The sequence below is a fragment of the Doryrhamphus excisus genome, chromosome 3 (assembly GCF_030265055.1).
Source record: "Doryrhamphus excisus isolate RoL2022-K1 chromosome 3, RoL_Dexc_1.0, whole genome shotgun sequence".
NCBI lineage: Eukaryota > Metazoa > Chordata > Actinopteri > Syngnathiformes > Syngnathidae > Doryrhamphus > Doryrhamphus excisus.
Window position 1 is genome coordinate 8,187,789 of NC_080468.1, and position 12,880 is coordinate 8,200,668.

General features: G+C 42.2%; 1 protein-coding gene across 1 annotated transcript in view; it reads right to left on the reverse strand.

Moving 5' to 3' along the window:
- Positions 1 to 700: 700 nt before the first annotated feature.
- epha4b (eph receptor A4b) overlaps positions 701 to 12,880 on the reverse strand; it is a 119,060-nt gene continuing 106,880 nt past the window's right edge. Inside the window, exons 14-19 of the mRNA XM_058068979.1 lie at positions 10,046 to 10,107; positions 7,705 to 7,914; positions 6,157 to 6,306; positions 5,803 to 5,996; positions 4,366 to 4,503; positions 701 to 4,273 (exon numbers count right to left, since the gene is read on the reverse strand). Of these exons, the coding sequence (XP_057924962.1) occupies positions 4,174 to 4,273; positions 4,366 to 4,503; positions 5,803 to 5,996; positions 6,157 to 6,306; positions 7,705 to 7,914; positions 10,046 to 10,107 (854 nt within the window). The 3' untranslated portion in view covers positions 701 to 4,173. The remainder of the gene's footprint in view (positions 4,274 to 4,365; positions 4,504 to 5,802; positions 5,997 to 6,156; positions 6,307 to 7,704; positions 7,915 to 10,045; positions 10,108 to 12,880) is intronic.

Below are 12,880 nucleotides of genomic sequence, written 5' to 3' on the forward strand. Positions count from 1 at the left end.
ATGCATGAGGGGCAAACTTTTCAGCGTGATGGATGGCGGTGGGGGAAAATTAGAAAATGGGGGAGAAGATAACAGTCAAGTCAAGGTCAGAAAACGAGCCTCAACCTTTCTGTCTGCCTGCACACGATGGATAGGCACGGAGAGGATGGAATGCATGAGGCCAGTGGAAAGATTACGGTAGGGAGTAGTAGGACAGAGATATTGAGGAAATGGAGAACAGTCCCAGGGATTTGTGTATGTTTTGCCCTGTGTGTGTGTGTCTATGCGGTAGAGAGCGAGTGATAGGGGAATAGGGAGCCTAATATGATGGGCTAAATGAGGTGTAATGGCAGTAACATAGAGCGACAGCAACTGGGACACTGCATTAAGGGGTTAACTAAGGCCAGGAGTCACTGACCTTCCCAGTCCCAGGAGACAGAATTATCTCTCCTGAAGGACCACAGCACACAATGTGGCAGCAGGTTGGACACATTTTGCCGTGCACAAATATTGAGGGATATTTTCCTCCATAATGCTGCCCGATCAGCACTCACCCAAACATTTGATACTTTGAGGCTTTTTCGCAGCAAAAATAATTAAGCCAGGTTCTCATATTACTTTCCTGTAAAAGCACTTTGAATTATTATACACTCTCTCTGGAATTGTGTGTGTGAATTACAGTGTGTTGAAAATAAAAGAAAGAGACAATGCAGGCTGCGGCTGAGAAATTAGAAATATTAGCATATTTATTACAGCAACAAGAAAGACATGAGAATGCCTACACCCTTTACAACACGCAAGACAGAGGAAAATTTGAAGCTTGGTGGTCCATCAACATTATTTGGGTGGCCAAAAAAAGGAGAAATGAGAGGAACTTCCGGTGAGAGTCAATCAAGGAGATGGAGGACAAAGACTGTGTGAGATCACCAAGCCAAACCAAGCCGTACTGTTGTTGACTTCTACCTAGTGAATAGTCGGGACATTTTTGAGGCTCAAGCATCAATGTGGGCATGTCATCATCATTATTCTGGAATTAGAGTTGAAAACACTGTAAAAATGATTCATAATTATAATTGTAGAAAAGACAACACAGACAATTCATCATGGGTTTTCAAAGTGTGGCACAGTGAGCCTCCCCTTGGAGAATATAATATGGCAGCGGCCTCCTTTACCCCAGACTCTGTTTAACAATCAACCACTATAAAATCTAAAAAAAAAAAATCTTTCAACATAACTGAAGTTCACACAGCAGGGTTGAAAATATTTTTCTTGATATTTCTGTGCCACCTGGAGTCTTCTCCCAGGGGAGGCCCACTTTACGCTCACACAAGAAACCACTGCAGTAGATCCAATCACATACACAGTCATCATCATCATCAAATTTCTGCAACTTTTATGTACCTTATGATGCAAACTCGCCCCCCAAATATCGAAACCAAGATTTATTGGTGTTTGAAAATAAGTGTGTTGATGCAAGATCATCTCAAGAGCAGATAAATACTTCCTGTACACACACTTTACTTCTATCATCGCCTTTACAGACCAACAAAACGATCAGCAAAATAAGGCATTCTCAAGGCCAAGCATTTGAGGGAATTCTGCCAACCCCTTGAAGTCATAAGTTAGTATGAGTAGAACGTGCTCACAATGTCAGAATACGTTAGTGGTATACATAATACTGCTGTGGCTGGGAGTAGTGTGATACATGATGTGTATTTGGCTATCGGTGTGTAGTGATTTATTTTCCATTGATTTGCATTTTTTAAAAAGACATAAAGAATAGAGTTAGTTCACCAAGCTCCACTCCTTCACTGGGCAGACTTTAGGCCAGTTATTCTCAACTTCATAATTATCTGCCCATGTACTGATCATGTACTAAAACCATAAGCACAGTTGTGTTTCATAACCAAAATCATATACGTTTGGGGCAATAGTCCATCCAACTTCTATGCTGCTGGGGGCAACCAAAAAACCACCAAAAAAGTGGCTCAAAGAGTCGACAACTCGGGAAAAATGTATATTTTAGGATAATGCAAATCAATGTGGAAGACTAATCAATCTGTCGAGCAGTTAATATATTCAGGTGTGCCTTATATTTCAGTAAGTATGGTATTTATTCATTCATTCATTTTCTATACCGCTTATCCTCACGAGGGTGGCAGGCATACTGGAGCCTATCCCAGCTGTCTTCGGGCAAGAGGCGGGGCACATCCTGGACTGTTCGCCAGCCAATCACAGGGCACATATAGACAAACAACCATTCACACTCACATTCATACCTATGGACAATTTGGAGTCGCCAATTAACCTAGCATGTTTTTGGAATGTGGGAGGAAACCGAAAAACCCACACATGCACAGGGAGAACATGCAAACTGCACAGCGGGGAATCAAACCCGGGCCTCCTAGCTGTGTGGCCTGCGCGCTAACCACCGTGGAGCCCCCAGTACGGTATTAAATGGGGTTAATCCAACGCCTGATACTAAACTCTCAAAACATTCAATTGTTTGTAGATTTGAGTTTCCAAATGGAATGCTGCAAGGTGGAGGAACTGTACAATAAAAATAGAGGTATATATGTACATATTGCTAAAGAAAATGGGTTCACTTACTAAGATTCCTTGCCCTAGGACAGTCCATTTATCTTCAAATTATATTTCTATTACTTTTGCATGAATAGAATGAGCCAAAAGAATCCCCAAACATCCTCAATTGGCAGTGAAAGCTTTTTTTTTGTCCAATGTGATTTCTATGTTTGATTTTGCAAGAGGCTATAAAATAACATCCAACCCCTCAATTGCTGTTTAAATACATATCCATGTTGTAAATGGAAAAAGCCGAGTAGGCCACTTATGACTTTTATACATTTGGGTTTCATGGTTAGACAATTTGGGAGTGAGTTTGGTGAACTGTATATATGCATATGCATATTATATGCATAATAACGAGAATCCTTGTGCACATCAGAGTTGTCTGTATGTATGTAAAACCAGCAAATGCAATGGGAATCCTGTTTAGAAATCAAGTAAAGCCCATTCTACTCATTCTGTGTTAGAAACTGCGGTCATTGTCGTCTGTTAATTAAAGATCAGACTTTTCACCCATGCTACATTCCTTCGTTCAAACAAATAAAGAACCTTCATTTTTTTCCCATTTCATGACCTTCCCCTCAACAAGCACTCCAACATCTCTTTTTCATAATGATAAAAGCATCATCATCATTACAAACATTCTAACATTGGAAATCAACGCTGTACATATTTTACACTATGATACAATCATATATACTGTACGTTTATGCCACTCTCTGTCCTTTAGACTTCCATATAATAAAACATATTAAATCATTATTTTTCACCAGAAAATCAACTGATAACTTTTGCTGTCAAAGTTACCCAGCGACTGATTTAAATAAGTTGTTTATGAGGTTTAAATAATGACTTCATTTTAAGAGGTTGTTTGGGGGGAAAACACTACTATCTTCAAGGGGGCAAATGCCTCTGATGACCTACATTGCTCTGGAACAGTGTAATGGAAGAAAAATGTTCTTTGCACATCATGAAGTATAATTTGATGGAAGTGTGTCTGCTTGCCATCACGAGGGAAGCCCTTGTCCTTGTCAAGTGTAACCCGTCATTATACCATCTGACTTTAGGTCCAGTTCTGTCTCCCACCTCACACCCAAACATTCATGTCTTTCAGGATCTTGGCTCCCTCATCTGCGCATCGCTGAGAAATCCTCCCAACCAATACAAACATTAGGTCCATCTCAACAGGGGTGGGACACACCACCCCTATAAACATATATCTACACATGTACATTGAATCAGAAATAAGAATACAACAAAACCAACCGTAGACCTCACAGACAGTCATGATATTTAGATTCTAATTAGTTTTTTGTCATTCCTTTCTTAGTCTTTGAGTGATGTAAATGAATGTTCTAGGTGTTGCTCCATATCGGTGCTTTTACTGCTGCTGCTGCTGCTGCGACTCCAAAGCTGGTAGTGTCCATGAAAGTGGGAAGGAACGGTGCAAGAATGTGAAGGATTCAGGTGTCCTTGTTGTCCTCCTAACAAAACCAATGCAGGAGCAAGCAGAGAGTATACGTCGACTTCTCCGTTTTAGTGGTGGTAATCTTAACACAAGCGTCCACCTTCTTGGCTCTGTCTCAGTGTGCATTAATGTGGAAAGTGTTATACTTGGATGTGTGTCCCCTGGGTCTGCAGGCTTTGCACACTTGATAAAATCTTCTTCTGGTGGCCGGCAAGTGTCACACCCATTTTGGACAATTCACTGCAAGGAATACAAAAAAAGCAGGTGTATAACTCTGAGAAGAACCTCTTTTAAATGAGTTATTGATCATTCAATATGTACGGCATCTTCACCTGATACTGATGTAGAGGATTGAGTCTAAGCTGACATAACCAGAACTGGAAAAGTTGTCCTTATACTGGCCCATCTTAATAGCCTCCAACCACTCATCCACTGTGTTCACGCTGAATTCTGGAGTGGTTGGCTCCTCACTGTTGAGATACAAAGCACAGTAGATTGGTCCATCTGCACAGTCTGTGTACTGCCGTTCCTTAGCACTTTGAGTTTCAAACATTGTGGCTTCACTATCACTGCTTTTCCAAAAAACATTTTAATAAATAAATACTACTGTGGTCGAACACTGCTTTTTATTAGAGCAAGTGTTACTTTATTTTGCCTAAATTAAGCATTCTGAAGCACAAAACTGGCTAAATGAAATAAGATACAAATATAAATAACTTTCATAACTGGATGTACAATTTTTTGACTGTGCGAACTATGGCATTCGTCTAATCCAGGGGTCTCAAACTCAATTTACCTGGGGGCCACCGGAGCTAGGTTCTGGGTGAAGCCGGGCCGCATCAGGTTTTCAAAAAAAAACCCAAAATGCATTTCTTAAAAACTGGGAAAAAAATAAATTAAAAAAACTATCTTCAATGCTTTTGCTTCTGCTATACCCTACACTTTTTCCGTACTTTGGTTCCGGTTTTCCACACCAAAATATCTGATAAAACATTCCACTGTTCTCAAATATCTTAATTTTTATTTTTCTATACACAAAATAAGATAAAAAAAGAAATAAACAAATTAAGAATAAAGACAATAAATCAATCAATCAGTAATAAATAAGTAAAATAATAATAAAACAGCAAATAAGAAAAACGTAAGAAACCACATACAATTGGTAAAGAAATTATTTTTTTCAGATTCAAATGTACAGTATTAACAGTTATTTAACCTTTAACATGAACATTAATGAAACTTAATAATTTGACCCAATTAGCAAGTTAGCATCGTACCCAGTTCCATCTGGGAGCAGCGTGGTAACTTTAACATGTTTGATGAGATGCTTTATCTTGACGTGTATTTTCCCTTTTATTCCAAATAATTTCCTGCATTTATTTGTACCCAGCATCATAAGCCTTTAGCTTCATTGCTAATCCAAAGCAAAACAGGGCGGGGTAACAGGGTAGGGTAACAGTATGGGCGGGGCAAAATCATGTTAATTGTGTCCGGTGTGCACACAGCTTTAAGCTGTCATTTCAACATTAAACTTTGGTATCAAGGTGGGGGCCTCAAACTAGCGTCTCGCGGGCCGCGAGTTTGAGACCCCTGGTCTAATTGAGACCCCTGGTCTAATTTTTTTGTGGTCAGCATCTGCTTGCAACATCCCTGTACTTGTTTCTCAGCAGCAATAATGAGACTGAAAAATGAGACTGTTTTCTAGCCCTCAAATAGGTTGCAAATGAAATCTAAAGCAGTAATTATGTTTTCAGCTCTGTCCAACTGACCCTGCTGGGCTGTTGGCCAGCTCTCTGAGGCTGGCAGGGTTTCTGATGAGCTTGTCCAGGATTGTGACAATCTGGCCAAACTTGGGTCGCTCACTGCGTCCTTTTTCCCAGCAGTCCAACATAAGCTGGTGCAGCACCACCGGACAGTCCATGGGTGCAGGGAGACGATATCCCTCGTCTATTGCTTTGATAACCTACAACGAAGGAGGCAAGCACATCAGGTTTAAGTGGAGCTGAATGCATAGTTTTCTGTGCAGTGTTTTACAGCGTGCTAATCCCCAACAGTACCACAACTTTAATGGTGTGTGAAGGTTATCATTGAGGCATGAGCTTGCATATGTGATTGTAACTCACATCCTGGTTGGACATCTCCCAGTAGGGTCTCTCGCCGTATGAAATGACCTCCCACATGACAATACCGTAACTCCATACGTCACTGGCTGAGGTGAACTTCCTGTAGGCGATGGCCTCTGGAGCTGTCCACCTAATGGGGATCTTCCCTCCCTGTAAATAGTTAAGATTTTCTTAGCAACACAAAATATGTCACCCTGAATTTGATGCTTGATATAGTGTAAATATTAAAATGCTGTTTGAGTCATGGGGATTTGGTGGTGTAATAAAGGAAAAGCAATAATATGCCGAGGCTGCAGGGAAGCTGAGTGCTGTGCTGTCATCAAGGGCATCCATGTGTTCACTCCTGCACGTCGTCCTAGTGCTGCCAAATTTCCTTTTCTGCTTTCATGCTTGTTGTTGATGTGCTTGCACAGATCAAAAACATTCTATAAAGCCCCACTGTATAGACACAACAGAGACCCCTGCCTTCTCGCTCAATGTAACACACACACAAACACACATAATATATACTGTATATATTACCACCAAGGCTCCAGTCAGCCTTTTAACATGCGGCCCTTGCCTCTGCACCACCAAGCATTCCCTGTCTCTGCATGGTCAAAGTCAAATAGAAGACAAAGCTGCCAAGTGACTCTGCACTGTACTTTTGTTTCCATCGCCCCCTTGCCCGTCCCCAAACATCCTCTGTTATCTCTTAACTGCTCTCACTGGATCCCCTCCCTTGTTCCCTTTCAGCCTTATTTGATTCCCGCTCCTCTCTCTCTCTCGCTCTCTCTCTCTCGATGTCTTCCGCATCTTCACCTCTGTCTCCTGCCCCGCCCCCCTTCCTCCCAGCGCCTCCAGCTCCCCATTGACGTCTCCTGACATCAGTGGGTGTGTGTCTGATTGCAATAGAGCTGTCTGCGGCTGATGCACCCCTCCCAGGGCAATGCTAATGCCATATTAAAAATAACAACCTCGACAGTTCTTCCTATGCATATGAATAATGCCATCTCCTTGTGGGCATTTTAGATGAGCTGCTCCGCCGTAGCTTAACTCACTGACGTCAGGCTCTGTGCAAGGATGGTGATGTGACCAAAAAACTTTCCTTGCATGCAGCTGCTGTATGATACGGTTGCTAGTGTTTAGCATTCTGAACACTGTAGATCTATCAAGTCAAAGGATTCTTGGGCAAACCAGCCAAAGCGTGAAATACAGTATATGTTTTTGTAAATGGCTGGAAAATACATGGTAAGAACTCACATACACATAGTAGTTGGCTAATATTCTACATTATGCATTGGTATTGTCTTGTCTGTTTAATCCACCTATTGTGTTGCTGTGTGTATAGTTGGTTGGCCACCACAACTGTGTGAGCCGGTGACGCTCCGCGATTTGTAGCTAATTTGAGTACCACCTAGTGGCTCAAATGGGGCTGTGGCACAATAATGACATGACACAATGATCTTTGAGTGTTAATCTTCATGATAATTATCTCAACCTACTGTATATGCTCTTCGCCGGAGCAACAATGCAGCATTAGTGTTAGACCACACAAGTGTGTCTTACCCTGGTTGTGTATGCAGCTTCTGGGTCGTCCTCCAGAACCCGACTGAGGCCAAAGTCAGACACCTTACACATCAGGTTGCTGTTGACCAGGATGTTTCGTGCAGCGAGGTCTCTGTGAACGTAGCTCATGTCTGACAGGTACTTCATGCCTGAGGCGATGCCACGCAGCATGCCGACCAGCTGGATCACGGTGAACTGGCCATCGTGTTTCTGCAGGGCGAGACAAGGAGAAAGATGAATTAATACACTGTATGGAGCAACGGCGGGATGATGTAATGATAACATCCTCACAGGGAAATTCACCCCTCTGAAGTGTCCCTGAGCAACAATTAAAAAGGTGCCGTTTGGCGCTGGCTAACCTTGCCCTTTGGCCTCTATCTGCAGGGTGTCAATGAATGATGAATTTCTTCTACTGGAAAGCAATGGAGGACCCTGAATGTGCTCAAGCGGAGCTCACTGGATTCCAGTTTTTGCGTCTTTGGCAGGGAGCAAAGCCTGTTGATCGATGGCAGTCTAGCTCACCTTCCTCTGCAAATTATTTCTGCCATGGGCCAACGGCCCGCGTTAAAAAACCATCCATGTTATCGGTCACCCTCTCCCCTTCATTTAATCTCTCCTTCCCTTTGTTTCGATGTCTCTCCATCCATCTCTGTCTTTCCTTGGTTTCTTGTCTCCAAGACAGAACTCTTTATTATGTGGATTCAGTGTCCGTATGTGCATCTATCCGGCATCCATCATCTTCCTGAATCTGCACACACCCCCTTTTACCAACAACTATACTTCTTTGCCATCCACCCTCACCCGCCCCTGAGCAGCTGCATAGTAAGTTAATTAGCTGGTGGTTTTGTTAGATGCTGATTGATTGGAGTGTCTAACAAACCTACAGACTTCCTCTATCAATCTGCCCACCACATTGTAATGCCAGGCTGTTTGAGAGAAAGGGTAGAAAAACCTGGGAAAGAGACTAATGAGGAAAGATGGAAATATAAGTAAAGACTTGCACACTTTTGTTGTAATTGTGGATGAGTGAGAAGGCAAAACAACGAGGGTAGTAAGATGAGAATAATGGTGGTGGTGGTGGGGGGGACCTTCCCTGACAGATCAGTGGTTTTGTATTTTCTCAGGGACGGCTGTTTAATAAATGGTCAGCATAATTAAAGACACATATGGATGCCTGGAGCACAGATCAGCTGTAAAAAACATAAAACATTATTATATTGAGGCACTGTGGACACTCTTTACGACCCTCATTAAAATACAAACTGCTACACACAACATTTTTTTGTTTTTCCAGTGTGTCATTTTGTAACTGTGTTTCGTTTTGGTCGTTTTAGTCTGTCACTTCCCATTTACTTTGCCTCAGTGGTGCTGATGAGATTGGTCTTTATTTTGCTTTGGGCCATGCTCTGGAGCACGCCAGTGATTTTCTTGTAACATGAATCAGTCAGGGCTTTGCTAATCTAGTTTGATGGTTAGTATTTCTACTACGGCAGCTATTTCTGCTGTGGTATTCTACATATGTAACATCTGTCTTTTGATGTTTTACATCTAAATTATGTGAAAACAATTCCTTGGCCAACCTAATCAGAAGATTGTACCACTGGCACTTTTTTTTGTAATCCCTTTTTTGTAGAATACTTGATACAGGGCTGCAAGCTGTACAAGTGGTTGGCGCCACACAGCTAGGAGACCCGGGTTCGATTTCCCCCCTCGGGCATCGCTGTGTGTATAGTTTGCATGTTCTCCTCGTGTGTGGGTTTTCTCCGAGTACTGCGGTTTCCTCCCACATTCCAAAAACATGCTAGGTTAATTGGCGGCTCCAAATTATCCATAGGTATGAATGTGAGTGTGAATGGTTGTTTGTCTATATGTGCCCTGTGATTGGCTAGCGACCAGACCAGGGTGTACGGGTGTATGCCTCTCGCACAAAGACAGCTGGGATAGGCTCTTGAGGATAAGCGGTATAGAAAATGAATGAATGGATACTGGATACGACCCAGCCTCAACCAGGCGCCCACTCCATCAGCCCCTATATACATAAGATGAGTTTGAGACCTCTAGTCTAGATAATCATTTCATGTAGTTTCTACCTTAAGTGTAACTTTAAAGGGTGTTTACTATTGCTGTGATCTAAAAAAAATAATATCTGTTATGATAAAATAAAGAAGTGACTGAAACAGGAGTTCAACTATTTTCCAAATGAAGTCCTTGGTGAACAAAGTATAATTTGGACCACTTTACAGCGGGGACATCATATTACAAAAGGGGTTAAAGCCGTGATCTTGAATGTCAGAGCATGCTGTGTTACTTCCTGCTGAAGCAAGCAGCCATTGTGACTCACCTTGAGGAAGGTGTCCAGTGATCCATTCTCCATGAACTCTGTTATGATCATCACCGGCTTACCTAAAAAGAGACATAACAAGGAAGCTGTAATGACATGCAATTATGTGGAACAAAGAGGTGGACTATAAAGAGGACAGAAGAAGAAGTGGTGCAGCCCACAGCTGTGACCAGCCTTCTTCTTAGCTATGATCCCCCCATCCCCACCCCCGGTTGTGTCTCTCTGGGGGATAACGTGGCGTGTCGTCATCAGTCACAGTGACAGCTTCTAATCAAGCCTCTCCATAAACGCCAGGAGATAATTAGAATGGACCGATCCACCACAATATCTATGTGTGTGTATGAGAGGGTTTTAGGGGTCCTCCTGAGATCTCATGCATACTAATCAGCCTCAAGGGAAGGCTGGTGTGGCTGTGGGGCTGTTGCGGTTGGATCGCTGTGCACCTGCACATGTATGTGTGAGTAAGGTTGACTGACAGGCCCTGTGCCCTCTGCTCCCCTGCTTGGCATCTGTTAGGGCTTACAAATGATTAACAAAGTAGCCGCAATCATGCACACACGTACACACATAGTACATGGGATAAAAACAGCAGTTGTCCCTGCTGATGACCCCCGACACCCCTGCTTTGCCAATCACTAAATATTGTGTGTGTGTGTTTATCGTATTTATTGGCAACAGGTTGTGGCTATGATGTTTCATTTAACAACAAAGCTATTGAGATGTAAGTGCAGATAAAGTCTGAAATACAAGGTGGGTGGCAGAGATGAGAAGGAAAGAAGACCTAAATGAGAAAGAGAAGTGACAGCAATGTTTACTTTGACCTTTTACAATTTGTTGATTTGGAAATGTCATGAGCCAAGAAAAAGTAAGAAGTATGATTTTCATCTTCAAAAAATGAAAAATAATCAGTGAAACTGAAACAAAATGAGACGAAGATAGGGCGGGGAGGACATGAGACGAGACTCAAGATGTGAACAGCTGAGAAGAATAGATGAGATGAGGAAAAATATATAATGGGAATGAATTGGGGATGAAATAAGGAGGGGGGATGGGATGAGAAGTGAGGAAAATTAGAAGATAATGGTGAATAAATGAGAAGCAATTGGTATGAGAATCCAAAGCAATGGGGAGGGAAGGTGTTTGACAAGAAAGGAGAAGTGGATGACAAGAAGAAGAAGAGATGGGGATGATGAAACAAAAAGAAGGGGACAGGTTGAGGAAACATGCAAAACCAATGGGAATAAGACGTAATGGGAAGGGACGGAGAAGAGATGACAATGAAAGGAAATGGAAAGGGGTGAGAACACATGAGAAGGTGAAGAGAATTTGTAGTAAACAAGGAAGGGGTGAAAAAAGAACATGAAATGAGGTGTGAGGAAATGAGAATTAGAAGAAATGCAAAGTAAGATGTGAAGGAGAGGAAGAGGAGAGGACAAGTGATGGCAATGAGAGGGAATTAGAAGCAATGGGATGGAGAGGAGACGGGGATGAGAAGGGCCAGAAGAGGACAACAGATGACAACGACGTGAGGTGAGATAGAGTGGCAATGATAATTAAAAACAAAGGGAAGGAGATGGGAGTACTGGATGAAAGAGTGAGCAAATGAAACAGAAGATGACACAGAGAAATGAGAAACAGATATGAATGAGGAGAGGAGATGGAAAGCAGATGCGAAGGAGCCGGGGTGGCAATCTTGTCACGGAAAAACAGAACAACACCACAGAGGCCTTGAGTTAGATTGCAGGTAAAGACAGCAATGCATCAACTTAAATGAATTCACTATCTCACTGCAGCAAACACAAACACACACACACACACAGCGCAAAGGACACACACGGGGTCTCTAGTGGTGGTGTCTTCTTTGACAGTAACATTAGTCTCAGGGATAAAAGTGAAAGAGAATTGGATTTTCTTCTGCTGGGGGTGAGAACTGCTGGTCGCATTTATCTACACGCGGTCCCTGGATTGTGTGTTTCTTTGTGCTTGTGTGGTATTTGGTGCTTTGTGTCCACGTTCTTGTGTATGTGTGAAGGAGAACTGGTTTCAGGGCATGGTGAGTGAAAAAGGATGCAACAAAAGTGCTCAAACAACAGTTAGTGTCAGATTTACTCTGATGGAAAAGAGTGTGACTCTTTACAGCTCGTGATCTGTGTGTTGGTGTGTATGTTGGCTTTTCAGTGAAAATAAATGGTCAAGGCAACGGTTTGGTTTATTTCGGATCTGCTTAACAAGTTAAATTGAAGTTGCATTAGTCTTGCACAATTCAAAATGGCTGAAAAGGAGTCAGAAGAAGGAGAGCTTACTTTATCCTACCCCTTCTGTCATAACAATTACTGATACTTTGTTCACTTCCTGTATTTGAATGTTACCATCTTATAATAGAGAAAACAAATTTGAATATGTAGCAAAAAAAATGAAGTAAAGGGAAAACAATAAATCAATAAATCAACAACTGAAAAAAAATTAATAAATAAAAATAAATAACCACCCTCGGCCATCTCTGTGTGGAGTTTGCATGTTCTCCCCGTGCATGCGTGAGTTTTCTCCGGGTAATGCGGTTTCCTCCCCCATTCCAAAAACATGCTAGGTTAATTGGCCACTTCAAATTGTCCATAGGTATGAATGTGAGTGTGAATGGTTGTTTGTCTATATGTGCCCTGTGATTGGCTGGCCACCAGTCCAGGGTGTACCCCGCCTCTCGCCCAAAGACAGCTAGGATAGGCTCCAGCACCCCCCGCGACCCTCGTGAGGAAAAGCGGTAGAAAATGAATGAATGATTGAATGAATGAATGAAAAATAAAAAAATATTTGAGATATAAATAAATATTCTTCCTC